Here is a 17,029-nt window from a genome sequence, read left to right on the forward strand (position 1 = left end):
GTGCATGGGATGAATTTTGTTGGATTCCCTACCTGATTAAGAGGGGTGTGGTTAAGACCAAAGGTCCATGTGTCAGACCCCACAGTCAGGTTAGATCATTGATCATTGTGATAAGTCCCAGGGAAGACTGAGAGAAAACGGTGGGAATTATGAAAAACAAAAGAGAGAAAACTGTGATCAGGAGTTCTCCACAGGCTGATGACCCAGTAGAGCCCCAAAATGCTCAAGAGACTTTATTTTATACTTCAATAACAAGAATGTTTATTAGGGAGATTGAGGTTGGAGGACCACAAGTGCCAGGTGACCGCCTTGCTTCCAAGCAAGAGACTTTGCTAAAGCATATTTAGAGAGGAGCTCAAGGTCTGTGTCAGCATGACTGTGAGAGCTAATGTGATCCCAATCAAGTAGTGAATGAACTGCAGGGATTGAGAGAGCTAACCGTTGGCTAGACTCCTGAGACTGCAAGGACCCTGTCAGCTTGCAGTTGGTTCTCCACATCCTTGAGAGACCCCATAGTTCTTAACACTGAGAAATGCTATTTACAATGTTTCTGAAATTAGTAGAAACAGGTATTTGCAGAAAATGAGAAACAAAATTTTCTGAAATTGACACAGACCACAACAGAAAAAGAAGTGAAAGCTGAGTGAATGCCAGTGTCTGGGATCAAGTTGGGGGTCATCAAATTTGATTTTTGCCTCTGTGTGAACAGAACAGGCATCCACATTATCACAAGCAGGAAGGGCATCCAGTGTCTCACTGACTGTGGAAGCAGTGTGATCCTTATACCTTGTGTGGGGTGGGTCCTGGCATGTCTATGCCCAATAACCCAGTCCAGACATCAGCACTGAGCCATGTCCCCTGTGTGTGTGTGTGTGTGTATGTGTGTGTGTGTGTGTGTGGAAGAGTTTTGTCCAGTGAAACCCTGCACAGGCAGCTGTCCATATGTGAGGGTGCGGCTTCCATGGCAGTCATCCCTGCCAGACACATCCGTGCTCAGATGCTATGTTGGGACAGTAGATGCCAGAGGTCAGTGGGGCTGTAACCACCGACCCCTTACAGTTCTGAGCTTCAGGCCACCCCTGGAAGCAATTGTCTCTGGAACTCAGGGGTGTAGGAGGTGAGTGTTCAACATGAATGGACATCAGAGAGGGACCCCAATGTTATAAGGAGGGCTCAGGAACATTGTGTGCAGACTCATCAATCATAGTCCAGGACATGAAATGGTAGGAATATAGGAAACTCATTTTATGTTAAAAATGTGAACTACACTGTACACAAAGATGAACTCGAAATGGATAAGAGACCTCAACGTGAGACAGGAATCCATCAGAACCCTAGGGGAGAATATAGGCAGTAACATCTTCAATATCAGCCACAGCAACTTCTTTCAAGATATGTCTCCAAAGGCAAAGGAAACAAAAGCGAAGATGAACTTTTGGGAATTCGTCAAGATCAAAAGCTTCTGCACAGCAAAGGAAACAGTCAAGAAAACAAAGAGGAAACCCACGGAATGGGAGAAGATATTTGCAAATGACAGTACAGACATAAGGTTGATATCCAGGATCTATAATGAACTTCTCAAACTCAACACACACAAAACAGACAATCATACAAAAAAAATGGGCAGAAGTGATGGAAAGAAACTTTTCCAATGAAGACATACAAATGGCTATACGACCCATGAAAAAATGTTCATCATCACTAGCCATAACGGAGATTCAAATTAAAACCACATTGAGATACCGCATTACATCAGTCAGAATGGCCAAAATTAGCAAGACAGGAAACAACATGTGTTGGAGAGGATGTGGAGAAAGGGACACCCTCTTACACTGGTGGTGGGAATGCAAGTTGGTGAAGCCTCTTTGGAGAACAGTGTGGAGATTCCTCAAGAAATTAAAAATAGAGCTTCCGTATGACCCTGCAATTGCACTCCTGGGTATTTACCCCAAAGATACAGATGTAGTGAGAAGAAGGGTCATCTGTACACCAATGTTTATAGGAGCAATGGCCATGTTTGCCAAACTGTGGAAAGAACCAAGATGCCCTTCAACAGACAAATGGATAAGGAAGATGTGATGCATATACACTATGGAGTATTATGCCTCCATCAGAACGGATGAATACCCAACTTTTGTAGCAACATGGACGGGACTGGAAGAAACTATGCTGAGTGAAATAAGTCAAGCAGAGAGAGTCAATTATTATATGGTTTCACTTATTTGTGGAGCATAACAAATATCATGGAGGACAAGGGGTGTTAGAGAGGAGAAGGGAGTTGGGGTAAATTGGAAGGGGAGGTGAACCATGAGAGACTATGGACTCTGAAAAACAATCTGAGGGTTTTGAATGGGTGGGGAATGGGAGGTTGGGGGAACCAGGTGGTGGGTATTAGAGAGGGCACGTATTGCATGGAGCACTGGGTGAGGTGCAAAAACAATGAATACTGTTATGCTGAGAAAATAAATTAATTTTAAAAATGTGAACTACTGAAAAATGGAGCACATTGAGTGTTTGTAGAAATAATGAAGTTATATTATGGAAAGAAGATGGAAATCAGGAAGTGAGTTAATTCAATTCTCTGGAGGTAAAAGAGAAAAACAAAAACTTACTGTGACTGATCCTTCCATCTGTGAGAAGATGCAGCTGAAAGGCAGAACACAAAATTGGAAGACAACACTGAGGATGCTTTGTCTGATGCCAGACAGGCTGAAATGAGAACATGCAGATACCCAGGGAACAGGGGGATGGTGGATACCATGAGTCTGGAAAGAGAGCAGTGAGGAATGTGTGAGGCAACAGTCCCAGGGGCCAGTGTTCAGGTGTAAAGAGACACAGATAGAGCATCAGCCTGCTGGTATGCATGGATGTGTCCCTGAGATCTGTGTCTCCATATCTCCTGATAAAGCAAAGGAAGTTGACAGGAGTCAGAGCAGAAGCTGAGCAGAAGAAAAAAGCAGAGAGATTTGGAACATGCGCTTATACAGAATCATGAATAAGGGATGCTTTACTCACCCAAGGGAACTTGAAAGGACAAAGGTAAAAGCGTCGGCAGGGCCCATATCCTCAAGCACAAGGATACAGGGACTTGGTGTAGCCTTGGGCTTCATCTCTGTGAGGGAGGAGGAGAGTCCCCCAGCAGGCGTGTTCCCAACTCCTTATCCTTGGGTACTGTCCTGTACCTGGAATAAGGCAATGTTTTCTAACTTTTTCTTTTTTTTTAATCTAGGAAATCAAAGATTATTTTATTTATTTATTTACTTACTTACTTATTATTTTCATTTTTTTCTGACTTTTTTTCTTAATTAATTTATTTTCAGAAAAACAGTATTCATTATTTTTTTCACCACACCCAGTGCTCCATGCAATCCATGCCCTCTATAATACCCACCACCTGATACCCCGACCTCCCACCCCTCCGCCACTTCAAACCCCTCAGATTGTTTTTCAGAGTCCATAGTCTCTCATGGTTCACTTCCCCTTCCAATTTACCCCAACTCCCTTCTCCTCTCTAACACCCCTTGTCCTCCATGATATTTGTTATGCTCCACAAATAAGTGAAACCATATGATAATTGACTCTCTCTGCTTGACTTATTTCACTCAGCATAATCTCTTCCAGTCCCGTCCATGTTGCTACAAAAGTTGGGTATTCATCCTTTCTGATGGAGGCATAATACTCCATAGTGTATATGGACCACATCTTCCTTATCCATTCGTCCGTTGAAGGGCATCTTGGTTCTATCCATAGTTTGACGACCATGGCCATTGCTGCTATAAACATTGGGGTACAGATGGCCCTTCTTTTCACCACATCTGTATCTTTGGGGTAAATACCCAGGAGTGCAATTGCAGGGTCATAAGGAAGGTCTATTTTTAATTTCTTGAGGAATCTCCACACTGTTCTCCAAAGAGGCTGCACCAACTTGCATTCCCACCAACAGTGTAAGAGGGTGTCCCTTTCTCCACATCCTCTCCAACACACGTTGTTTCCTGTTTTGTTAATTTTGGCCATTCTAACTGGTGTAAGGTGATATCTCAATGTGGTTTTAATTTGAATCTCCCTGACAGCTAGTGATGATGAACATTTTTTCATGTGTCTGCTAGGCATTTGTATGTCTTGATTGGAGAAGTGTCTGTTCATATCTTTTGCCCATTGTTTGATATGTTTGCCTGTTTCATTTGTGTTGAGTTTGAGGAGTTCATTATAGATCCTGGATATCAAACTTTTGTCTGTACTGTCATTTGAAAATATCTTCTCCCATTCCTTGGGTTGCCTCTTTGTTTTTTTGACTGTTTCCTTTGCTGTGCAGAAGCTTTTGATTTTGATAAAGTCCCAAAAGTTTATTTTCCCTTTTGTTTCCTTTGCCTTTGGAGACATATCTTGAGAGAAGTTGCTGTGGCTGATATCGAAGAGATTACTGCCTATGTTCTCCTCTAGGATTCTGATGGATTCCTGTCTCACGTTGAGGTCTTTTATCCATTTTGAGTTTATCTTTGTGTACGGTGTATTAGAATGGTCGAGTTTCATTCTTCTACTTATAGCTCTCTAGTTTTCCCAGCACCTTTTATTAAAGAGACTGTCTTTTTTCCACTGTATATTTTTTCCTGTTTTGTCGAAGATTAATTGACCATAGAGTTGAAGGTCCATATCTGGGCTCTCTACTCTGTTCCACTGGTCTATGTGTCTGTTTTTATGCCAGTGCCATGCTGTCTTGGTGATCACAGCTTTGTAATAAAGCTTGAAATCAGGTAACATGATGGCCCCAGCTTTATTTTTGTTTTTCAACATTTCCTTAACGATTCGGGGTCTCTTGTGATTCCATACAAATTTTTGGATTATTTGCTCCAGCTCTTTGAAGAATACCGGTGGAATTTTATTCGGAATAGCATTAAAAGTATAGATTGCTCTAGGCAGTATAGACATTTTAACAATGTTTATTCTTCTGATCCAAGAGCATGGAATGGTCTTCCATCTTTTTGTTTCTTCTTCAATTTCTTTCATGAGTGTTCTGTAGTTCCTCGAGTACAGATCCTTTACCTCTTTGGTTAGGTTTATTCCCAGGTATCTTATGGTTCTTGGTGCTATAGTAAATGGAATCGATTCTCTAATTTCCCTTTCTGTATTTTCATTGTTAGTGTATAAGAAAGCCACTGATTTCTGCACATTAACTTTGTATCCTGCCACATTGCTGAATTGCTGTATGAGTTCTAGTAGTTTGGGGGTGGATCTTTTGGGTTTTCCATATAAAGAATCATGTCATCTGTGAAGAGAGAGAGTTTGACTTCTTCATTGCCAATTTGGATACCTTTTATTTCTCTTCGTTGTCTGATTGCTGTTGCTAGGACTTCTAATACTATGTTGAACAAGAGTGGTGAGAGTGGGCATCCTTGTCGTGTTCCTGATCTCAACGGGAAGGCTGCAAGCTTTTTCCCATTGAGGATGATATTTACTGTGGGTCTTTCATAGATAGATTTGATGGGGTTCAGGAATGTTCCCTCTATCCCTATACTTTGAAGGGTTTTAATCAGGAACAGATGCTGGATTTTGTCAAATGCTTTTCTGCATCAATTGAGAGGACCATGTGGTTCTTCTCTCTTCTCATATTAATTTGTTCTATCACATTGATTGATTTGTGAATGTTGAACCACCCTTGTAGCCCAGGGATGAATCCCACCTGATCATGGTGGATAATCTTTTTAATGTGCTGTTGGATCCTGCTGGCTAGGATCTTGTTGAGAATCTTAGCATCCATATTCATCAGTGATATTGGTCTAAAATTCTCCTTTTTGGTAGGGTCTTTGCCTGGTTTGGGGATCAGGGTAATGCTGGCTTCATAGAAAGAGTCTGGAAATTTTCTTCTGCTTCAATTTTTTGAAACATCTTCAGGAGAATAGGTGTTATTTCTTTTTCGAAAGTTTGGTAGAATTCCCCAGGGAATCCGTCAGGTCCTGGGCTCTTGTTTTTTGGGAGGTTTTTGATCACTGCTTCAATCTCGTTACTATATATCAGTCTATTCAGGTTGTCGATTTCTTCCTGTATTTTCAAAATTTTTAAGATCTGAATAAAACTTTATTTTGGGGGTGTTCCAAGGTTCATTGTTTATGCACCACACCCATTGCTCCATGCAGTACCTGCCCTCCTCAATACCTACCACCAGGCTCTCCCTTCCCCCCCTACAAAATGCTCAATTTGTTTCTCAGAGTCTACAGTCTCTCAGCGTTCGTCCACTCCTCCGATTTCCCTCAATTCCCTTTTCTTTTTTCTACTCCTAATGTCTTCCATGTTATTCCTTATGCTCCACAAGTCAGTGAAACTCTGCTGGTCTCTTCTAGACAGCATGTGAATGGCTCTTACTTTTTTATTCAACCTGATACCCTGTGTCTTTTGATTGGAGCATTAAGCCCATGTAATTCAGAGTCACTATTAAAAGAAGATGTGGTCCATATATACAATGGAATATCACTCAGCCATCAGAAAGGATGAATACCCAACTTTTGTATCGACATGGACGGGACTGGAGGAGATTATGCTGAGTGAAAAAAGTCAAGCAGAGAAAGTCCATGATCACATGGTTTCACTCTTATGTGGAACATAAGGAATAGCATGGAGGACATCAAGAGAAGGAAGGGGAAAATGAAGGGGGTAAATCGGAGGGGGGGGATGAACCATGAGGACTCTGAGAAATAAACTGAGGGTTTTAGAGGGGAAGGTGGGGTTGGATAAGCCCGGTGATGGGTATTCAGGAGGGCACGTGTTGCAGGGAGCACTGGGTGTTATACACAAACAGTGAATCATGGAACACTGCATTAGAAACTAATGATGTACTGTGTGGTGACTAAATAACAAAAAATCTGCATAAGATTATCAGATTTACAAATCTATTCATTAGATGTGGTGAGTGCACAAAATCAATTTTTACGCTAAATGCTTGCTCAAATGTATACAATTATGAAATATTTCATAACTTACCTTACATAAACATGCAAAGAAACAGGAAAAGCCACAATCACAACTGCCACTTCCCAACAGCATTCGGGGGAAGAAGGAGGCACAAGTCTGCTTCCAGAGAGTGGGAGTAGGGGTCAACAGGTGCGGAGACTGCAGCCCATAACAACTCCTCAGTCCCGTATTTGTTAGATTCGAGATAACAATCAACAAAGGAGGAAGCAGATTATAGATAAACCAGATATGCCTGACCAAGCAGGATGGGGTTAGTGGTTGAGTAAAGGCATTTGAAGGAATCATCTAATTAACTACAGGTGATCTCTGGAGAAGGGGAGAAAACAGAAGTACCGCCCTGAGCAGGCACGCAACCCCAGCTGCTCCACTGCAAGGACATGTATCATCCTCTCCCCACGGGCCCCTGCTGTGCCACAATCAAGCATGTTTGGTCAGTACCTTGTTCTGAGGGACGGTTACACACAACTTTATCTTCATTCGTACATTCATTTACTTATTTATTTATTTTAAAGATTTTATTTGTTTATTTTTGAGAGAGAGACAGAAACAGAGAGAGGGGGACAGAGAGCCAACACAAATGGGAAGGAGGGACAGAGAGAGAAGCAGATTCCCCACTGAGCAGGCATCCTGCAACACAAGACTCCATCCCAGGACCCTGGGATCATGACCTGAGCCCAAGGCAGGTGCCTCACAGAATGAAACTCTAAGTCGCTCAAATCACAACAACAACAACAAAGGAAAACCCATTTATTCCTTGGAGTATTCCACCTGGCTACACCTCAAAGGCCCTTGAGCTCACTCAAAATGATGGTGTTGCTGGAAGATTCCACCAGGTGTCGCCACATGAGGACAGAAGAGCTCTGTGAGTCCAGAGAGGGTTCAGGGAATGGTTTTGGATTCATCTGTTCCAAAGTTGACCTGATTTTCACCCACTTATTTACTTATGAAAACAGAGTCTGTGGTTTTGGCTGAGGAATGGAGGACAATAGTGGACAATAGGGAAAAGGGAAATGGAAAGTGAAGGAAAATGTATCCCACGAAGCTGGACCAGAGCTGCCGCTGTAGGAAGGTATGAACCAGCCCTGCCTCATGTTACGAACCCTCAACTCACAGGGATGAGGAAGGAGGGGAAAGCCAGGATGTCCAACAATGCAGGAGGGAAAGCACCACAGAGCACGAGGGACGAGTCTAGGACAGGGAGCAGCCCAGACATGTCCTGCACTTGAACCATGCTCCCCCTCGATGTTGTCAGCAGACAGATCAGAGAGGGTGAGCTGCAGGCTTTCCTCCAGATCCCTCTGGGCACCTGGGATGCATGCCCACAGCTCTGCCACATGGAATGGTGGCATTGCTCCCCCTTGTGTTTAGCTCCTGGCTGAGTCTGGAGTCCTTCTCTGGCTGTGCTGAGCCTCTAGCAGCAGAATCCCGAGGACCACCAGGATCAAGACAGCTACGCCCATGCGGGTCAGATTCTCCACCATGTAATCTCTGGAGCCTGAGGCTAGGAATGAGGACAGAGAGATTGCAGAGGGCAGAGAGGACCCAAATCATCCATATCCTGCATATCCACCCAGGGGACCTGCTTTCCCAGACAGGACACCCCCTCCATACAAGCCCCATCACTGGGATTTTCTCCTACTCACCACTGCTGGGGTCTGAGTTGTTTTGGGGTGGGCTCACGGTGCCAGCTGCTTCTGCAGGAAGATGGAAGCAGATGGAAGGAGCTAGAGACCCCTGTCTTGCCTGTCCTCTGCTCTGTGCCTTTATCCCTCAACCTGTCACTATGTGGTTTTTGTACAGTTCCTGAACTAGCCCTTCTCTGCTCTCCTGAGCCCAAGGCAGGTGCCTTGGCTTTCCTCTGCTCTCCTCACTGGATTCCTTCAGCCTCCTTGTTCTCTTTGATTTCAGACTCTGCTTCTGAGTCACTCAGAATAGATTCTGGCTGTGCCCCACCAGCTCAGGGTTGCAGAGAAAAATGGCCTCCCAGCACAGAAATCATCATGTCCTTGCATGTTCTCTGTTCTGTCTGGGACACAAGACCTCCTGGGCTCATGTCCCTGCAGATGACAGTTCCCACTTATTCAGTAGCCGAGGTCCCAGCAGCGTCCAAGGACGAGGGGCTGGATCCAGGGGCTCCTGACTGTCAGGAGAAGAGAGGGGCCCATGTCTGGGGTCGGGTCCCTGTCCCTCCATGTCAACCAGCTCCCTTCCTTCAGGGTCTGCACTTCATTCTGTACCTGCAGTATTCCTCCTTGGTTATGTTCATTAATTCATTTTTCAAATACTTACAGATACCACAGTGCTAGACATACACACACACACTCACACAGAGAGAGGGAGAGAGATCTGTGGGTGCCTATTTACAACAGACATATAAATATGTATCCATGGAAGGTCACAGTCAGTTACTGGGTCAGAGGAACACCCAGTTATTGCCTGCATGCAGTGTGGATGGAGATGGGAAGAAGAGCTACATAAGTAAATAAACAAATAAATAAATGAACAAAAAAAAAATAAATGTGACTGATTGAAAATGCGCTAAGACCCTGGATTGCCCAGAGCTTTTGCCCCACAAGGACCCTGTGAATCCAGTCTGACCCAATGCACACAGGAGAAGGAGGACTGGTTTCTGAGTCTGGCGTCCCTGTCACCTGAGTTCCCTTTGTCATCATCTGCAGGTGCTGCTCTAGAAGGTGTGAGAAGCAGACACAGGGACACTGGACCAGCGTCCACACACAACGCAGAGTGGTCACCAACTGCATATGGACATGGGGTGCAGCCTCCCTGGGGACTCCTGTGAGCCTGGATTGACACTCCCAGGTCAGGTGCTCACCAAGGAGCATGGAGGCCCCCAGATGAGTACAGGGGCAGCCGAGCAGTGTCTGCAGGTGTGGAGGTTTCTGTTCTGGACACTGTACCGTCGGGCTGACACCGCGGATTGGATTCAGCTATGGAAGGACAGGAGGTGAGTAGGAGGCACTGTCCACTCACCATTGTCCTCACTCACCCCCCATGCAGCCCCTACTCCTTACTCTGCTGAGACTGAAGGTGGGGGACCCGGGTGCACACTGTGGATCTTCCCAAACTCTCCAGGGCAGGACCCTCCTCTGTGGAGACCCCTTGAAACCCATGTTTGTTATTGTGTCAGGCTTTCCTGAGACGTGTGTCCTGAGCTGACAGAGCTCAGACAGGACAGGGTCAGGGCCGCTCACCTGAGACAAGCAGCTCCAGGGGGTCACTGGGCTGTGACAAGAGGTAGGGGGAGGTGCTGGCAGAGCCATAGCACCTGTAGGTCCCCTCTTGGGCTGAGGTCACAGAACTCATGTAGAATTCAGTCTGGTGCTGCCCAGCTCGGTACTGTGATCTTAGACGCAGCGGGGGATCGGCTGCCCCCTCCTTGGACAGAAGGAAAGTGTCCACAGAGCTCCGTGACTGACACAGCAGGGTCACATTCTCTCCTGGGGCCACCGTGGGTCCTGGCTGCACTGAGAGGGAGGGTGTGAAAGGCAGTTGTCCTAGAGAGAGGAAGGGCAGGTGAGGGGCTGTCCAGTCCTTGTTCTGAAGTGCATCTGTCTGTGTCCTCCAAGTCTGTGCCATCCCATCCCCTGTCTCTCTCTGTCTTTCTCTTCCTGGGGACCCCACAGCCTTGGTCCTGGCCACCACCACTTGGGGGTCCCCTGGTAGGACCTGTGCAAAATCTGGGGTCCTGACTGATGCTGTGAGCCTTCACCTGCCAGTAGGATGTCCAGGGGGTCACTGGGGGCCGACCACTCAGAGGAGAGGGTATGTCCACCATAGCATGTGTACCGGCCCCCGTGGGAGGGTCTCACAGGGCCCAGGGTGAAGTCTGTCCCAGAGAGTCCAGCCTGGGTCTGCCGGCCAAGCTGCCAGGGAGGGTCGGGTGCCCCTTCCTTGGACAGAGCGTATCTGTTGTAGCCAACATCAGAGCAACACTGGAGACTCAGGTTCTGTCCAGAGGTCACAACAGGGCCCTGCTGGGTCAGAAGGGAGGGCTTCCCCGACACACCTGGGAGAGACCAGCCCTGGATGGCAGGGGCTGAGTCTCCCCGGGCCTCCCCTTCTCCTGTTCTGACCCCCGGGTCTCACTGTCCATCAACCTCAGTGATGCTGACCTGTGAATCCCCATGGTCCCCTCACCCACCCTCTCATTGGGGCTCCCTGGGAGCATAGTCCCTGTTAACTGTCTGGCTCCTCAAAACACATATGGGGCAATAGTCAGACTTTCTCACCTGAGACCAGCAGCTCCAGGGGGTCACTGGGGTACGACCACACCTGGGGGGTGTTGCTGTAATAGCCATAGCATCTGAACCTCCACCTGTGGTTGGGGGTCACAGGGCCCACAGGGAACAGGGCCTGGGTCCCCCCACCAGGGGCTGCCTGGGAGACCAGGGTCCAGGAGGGCTGGCGCTCTCCTTCCTTCATCAGGATGAACCTGTGGATTCCCATCCATGAGGTACACTGGAGGGTCACGTTCCCTCCTAAGGTCACAACAGGGCTGGGCAGGGCTGAGAGGGTGGGTTGGTCCTGGGATCCTGGGAGAGGAGGAGAGAGTGGTGTTAAATGGGGCTCAGACCCTCACATTATCCCCAGGCTGGGCTGTGTAAGGGAGACCCCTGAGAGGTCCCCCTTCCTGAGGGTAGAGTCTGAGTCTGGGACTCTGAGTGGGCTCGCACCCGTTACCACCACCAGCTCCAGGGTGTCACTGGGCTCTGACCAGCCAGTTGGACTGAGATAGTCACAGCGGTATCTTCCTGCATATACATCTGTCATGTGTGTGATGGAGAACTTGGCCTTGTCCCCGGGCTCCAGTGGCTTCTGTGAGTCCCAATTCCATGAGTCCCCATCTTTACCCAGGCGATACTCCTGGGCCTCCAGGCTCCCCTGACACCAGATGGTCACAGGTGTCCCCCAGGGCATCATAGAGCCTGGCTCAGCCCAGATGGTGGGTTTGGGGTGGGTGCCTGGAAGGAAACAGAGGCTGGGACTCAGACCTTCCGCACTCCCAGGTCCCAGCTCAGCACAAAACCCCAAGACATCCCACTCTGTCAGCCCAGAGCTGTTGGTCTCCATCCCCCACTTCCTGGTGGGTGACCCCTGTCCCCAGTGAGGAGGTGGGATTGGGGCCCCTGGGGACAGACTCACCTGTCTGCACTTGGGTCTGGGGGCTCATACTCAGCCCTGGAAGAGAGTCCCTGTGAGAGGTTTGCCCCAAATCCTAGCAGATCCCCCCCTCCCCATGAGCTTCCTGTGCTTGGAGTCTCCAAGAGACCATGACCTGTCTGTGGGGCAGGTCCCTCCCATACTAGGGCGTCCCCTCCCCTCCTCAGATCTCACCAAAACAGAACAGGGCCGTAAGGGTGGGTGTCATGGTGTCTCCTTTCTCTGGTTGTGGCTCTGCAGACCGAGGGCCTACTGTGACCACAGGACAGACAAACACACAGGGCGTGGCCACACAGAGGCCAGTCCTGCCTGTCATACAGTTGTCACATCAGCAGCCTCATAGGAAGGGGAACGGCCCTCCCCAGGCCTAGACTGGCTGTGGTGTCTAGGACAGTGCAGCAGGGGGACCTCACCCTCCAGGTGAGGGGACCAGGGAAGGTCCTTCCCTCCCAGAGCCTCCCTCATGGATCTCCTTCATCCCCACAACCCTTGGTCCTCACCATGGACGGCTCCCCAGACTCAGAGACGCTGCAGGGAACATGGGCTCCTGCTGTGCTGGGGAGCTCATGTCAGCACAGACATGCGTGTGATGTCTCTGAATGGCCCAGGTCACAGTCACGGTGGCAATGAGCCAAGAGGAGAAAAACGGGCAATTAGGGAAGGAAGCACGGCCCCTCTCCTGGCCCCAGAGTGTGGGCTTCCTTTTTGTCACAGCCTCCAAGGACTTCTCTATTTTCCTGTGACATGGTCCACACCCCATTTATGGGCACAGGCCTGTGTGAGTTCGTCCTGGCTCCTCGGCGCCTCTTGCTGCAGGGGCAGAGTCGTGCTCCCCACCCTGGTGTCTTGCCTGTAAGCTGTAGGGAACAATATTTGGGTGAGTGCTCTGATATGGGAGACAGAGCTGATTCTCATGCCATTACTACTCCAGTGTCCACTGCCCAGGTGATCTTGAGCACAGTGACCTGGTCTGTAGCCTGCTGTCCTGAACCCCACTCTCAGAGTGGTTGTGGGGGTCAGTGGGACCTGGAATGTGGATGGGATGAATCTTGTTAGATTCCTGACCTGATTAAGAGGGGTGTGGTTAAGACCAAAGAGGTCCATGTGTCAGATCCCACAGTGAAGGTGGACCCGTGATGCATCTCTCAAGAGACACCATGAGCTGTTAGCACTCAGAAAAGCTACTCATGTTTCTGAAATTATTGACAACAGCCTATTTCAGAAAAGAGAAACAAACATTTCTGGAATTTGGGGACTTCAATAGAACAGAGGCCCAAACTGAGTGACCACCAGTGCCTGGGGTCAAGTTGGGGGTAGTCAAATTTGATTTCTGCCTCTCTGAGGTCAGGTGGGTAGCCAGGTCTTTACAGGCAGGAAGGGCATCCAGTTTCTGGCTGACTGTGGAAGTAGTGACCCTTCCACTTTGTGTGGAGTGGGCACTGACATGTCTATGCCCACTGACCCAGCCCAGAGGTCAACACTGAGCCGCATCCTGTGTGTGTGTGTGTGTGTGTGTGTGTGTAATGGTTCCATCCAGTGCACCACCCCCAGTGGTGTCTTGCCCGTGTATGAGTATGTGGCTCCCATGGGAGCCATCCCTGTCAGACACATCCAAGCTCCATTTCTAAGCTGGAAGATGGATGCCAGGGGGTAATTGGAGCTGTGACCATCTACTCCTTACAGTCCTGAGCTTCAGGACAGCTCTGGGAGCAACTATGTCTGGAACTCAAGAGTGTGGGATGTGAGTGTCCAACAGGAATGGACATCAGAGAGTGGACCAATGTGATAAAGAGTGCTATGGAAAACAGTGTGCAGAGTCGTCAATCATAGTCCAGTGGAACAGCCAGAATATGGGAAACTCATTTTCCTTTAAGCACATGAAATACTGAAAAAGTGAACATTGGATTTTTGAATTAATAAATTATATTGTGGAAAAATATAGAAATTGGAAATGAATTAGTCAAATACTCTGGAGGTAAAAAATAATAATAATAATAACTTAGCCAACATGTAGTACTATATATTGGCTAACTGGACATAATATAAATAAATAAATAAATAAATAAATCTTTGATACAACAGAATGCAAGTATTTGTTTCATCTGTGAGAAGACACAGCTAAAGAGCAGAACATGAAACTGGAATACAATTCTGAGGATGCTTTGTGGGGTACAAAACAGACTGAAATGAAAGCCTGCAGATATCTGGGGAACAGGAAGGACACTGGGTACTGTGAGTTCCAGAAGGAAAGCAGTGAGGAGGGTGTCAGGCAACAGTCACATTGGCCAATAGTCAGGTGTTTTACAGATGGAGACAAAACAGGCAGGTACTGGTGTTCATGGAAGTGTCCATAAAATCTGTGTTTCCATATCTCATGGTGGAGTGAAGGAAATTCATGGAAGCTGACCTTTGAGCAGAAAAAAAAAATAGATTTGGTAAGAACACCTGTAAGCAATGATAAGTGAAGAATGCTTACTCACCCATGGAATTATGAAGGGAGAAAGGCAAAAGTGTCAGCAGTGCCCACATTGCCAAGTCCAAGGAGACTCTGGGCGCCAGAAGAAGGGGCACAGTGGTGGGTGACTCAGTGAAGTGTCTGACTCTTGGTTTTGGTTCAGATCATGATCTCAGTGACTTGAGATTGAGCCCTGTGTCAGTGAACATGCTCAGAGATGAGTCAGGTTGAGACTCTCTCCCTCTCCCTCTGCTTCACCATTGTCCCCTTCCCCTACTCTCTCTCTCTCTCTCTCTCTCTCTCTCTCAAATAAATAAAATAAATGTTTAAAATAGAAGGAGGGGCCACTGGGTGGCTCAGTCCATTAAACATCTGACTCTTGATCTGGCTTAGGTCTTGATCTTAGGTTCATGTTACAGACCCTGTGTTGGGCTCCATGCTGGACCCAGAGTCTACTTATAAAATAAAGGGGAAAAATAAAATAGAAGAAGGCATACAAGCATGTTGGGGTCACCAGTGAGGTGTGCCGGTGGTTAGATCACACTTACATGTGAAAGAGTGTATCCATGACTCCCACCTGGGCACACAGTGCCTTCACAGAGGTCCTTGATATTGGCCATGATGGGCATATTTACACTAAAGTAAAGGTAAAATGCCATGAAGGACAGCTTTTTAAAAACTGATTATTTCTTAGAGCCAGTGTAGCAGCTCACCAGCAGGCTGTCACTTTGAACACCCTTGAGTTCCCTCAAACAGATGGTAATTCTGGAAAACTCTACCAGCTATCATCAGATGAACAGAGACATCTGACTTCTGATTCTTGGGACAAAATAAAGTCTCACATGTTTATTTTTGCCTCCTCGTTAGATAGAAGGTGAGACACTGGAGATGTTTACCTCAGGGGATTGAGATGGTATTAGTTAGTTTCAGGAACTCCCTAGAAATGAGGGAAGGGAATACTTAGGCATTCCTATGTCTCCTCAACCACAGGCTCTATATTTGACTCTCTGTTGTAGCTGATACCCACAGAACATCACAAAACAAGTGAGACTCCAAGAGAGGTGAGTGAGGAGGAATTGTGGGTTATCTGCCTGGGGTCAGAGGGTCACATCCTTTCAAAGATGCAGTTGACCCCAGTGGACATGCAGGGATCCCTGGTGATTTCAGTCTGCCCTGACCGCCACAACCTCTAGTCTCACAACAGCCAGGATTACACAGTGGAGAATGTCAACCAGATGGGCATGTCTGCTGTGATCCTGATGGCTCTTGGGGTGCTTCTCTTTCAAGCAGCTCTGTCAGAGAAGACTCCAAGATGCAACCAGGAGATAAATCTGAGAGATAGAATACTGTCTGTTCAGCAAGGTAGATCCTCACCACTGAGTGGGGTAAATCCTGGAAGAAAATCTGGAGTATTACACTGAGGGAACTGTATGTTGAGAATGTCCAGAGGAGTAAAAATGGTTTGCATGTAGGAAATGTGTGGAGAGAACATTTCTTGTTTGTAGTGGACTTTTGTGCCATTAAGCTGGTAATCTCCTCTCTACCAATAGTGATTGTCCCTGACCGGTCCCTGCCTGTCTCACTCCCATGACATGAGACTGCATTCATGTTGCAGGTATGGACCCACACGTATGCGCACCCTCACAGGCTGGTCCATGTGTATATATACACATTCTCCTTCATTTTTATTAACCACATCCTTTGAAGTATACTTCTGTTCCTTATAGAACACAAAATCTGGTTTTGAATCACTGAATAGATGGGGTAAAAAGAGAGACTACTTGGAAACAGATAATGGAAGACCATTCCCTACACCCTCTCTGGACTCATAGAGCTGTTCTCTGCTCATCTGATGATAGCTGGTAGAGCTTTCCAGAATTACCATCTGTTTGAGGGAACCCAGTGGTGTTCGAAGTGACAGCCTGGTGGTGAGCTGCTACACTGGCTCAAAGAAATAATCAGTTTTTAAAATCAGGAAGGGATTGGGAGGGAGACAAACCATAAGTGACTCTTAATCTCACAAAACAAACTGAGGGTTGCTGGGGGGAGGGGGTTTGGGAGAAGGGGGTGGGATTATGGACATTGGGGAGGGTATGTGATTTGGTGAGTGCTGTGAAGTGTGTAAACCTGGTGATTCACAGACCTGTACCCCTGGGGATAAAAATATATGTTTATAAAAAATGAAAAATTAAAAAAAAAGTACAGTTATAAAATAAGTCACAGAAGGGAAAAGGACAGCATGGGGAATATAGTCAGTAGTACTGTAATAACCATATGGTGACAGTTGGTGATTTTACCTAACATTGTACACACTGAGTAATGTACAAAATTATAGAATCACTATGTTGTACACCCAAAACTAATGTACCACTCTATGTCAACCATACTCCAATATTAAAAATAAATGTGTATATATTTATAATTTTAAAA

General features: G+C 47.0%; 1 protein-coding gene across 1 annotated transcript in view; it reads right to left on the minus strand.

The window, feature by feature from the left end:
* Positions 1-12,396, minus strand: part of LOC132005806 (leukocyte immunoglobulin-like receptor subfamily B member 3) — a 17,808-nt gene extending 5,412 nt beyond the window's left edge. The window contains exons 1-5 of the mRNA XM_059383333.1: positions 12,319-12,396; positions 12,127-12,162; positions 11,658-11,945; positions 11,214-11,516; positions 10,176-10,478 (exon numbers count right to left, since the gene is read on the minus strand). Coding sequence (XP_059239316.1) covers positions 10,176-10,478; positions 11,214-11,516; positions 11,658-11,945; positions 12,127-12,162; positions 12,319-12,352 — 964 coding nt within the window. The 5' untranslated portion in view covers positions 12,353-12,396. The remainder of the gene's footprint in view (positions 1-10,175; positions 10,479-11,213; positions 11,517-11,657; positions 11,946-12,126; positions 12,163-12,318) is intronic.
* Positions 12,397-17,029: the final 4,633 nt, after the last annotated feature.

The sequence above is a fragment of the Mustela nigripes genome, chromosome 17 (genome assembly GCF_022355385.1).
Source record: "Mustela nigripes isolate SB6536 chromosome 17, MUSNIG.SB6536, whole genome shotgun sequence".
Lineage (NCBI taxonomy): Eukaryota > Metazoa > Chordata > Mammalia > Carnivora > Mustelidae > Mustela > Mustela nigripes.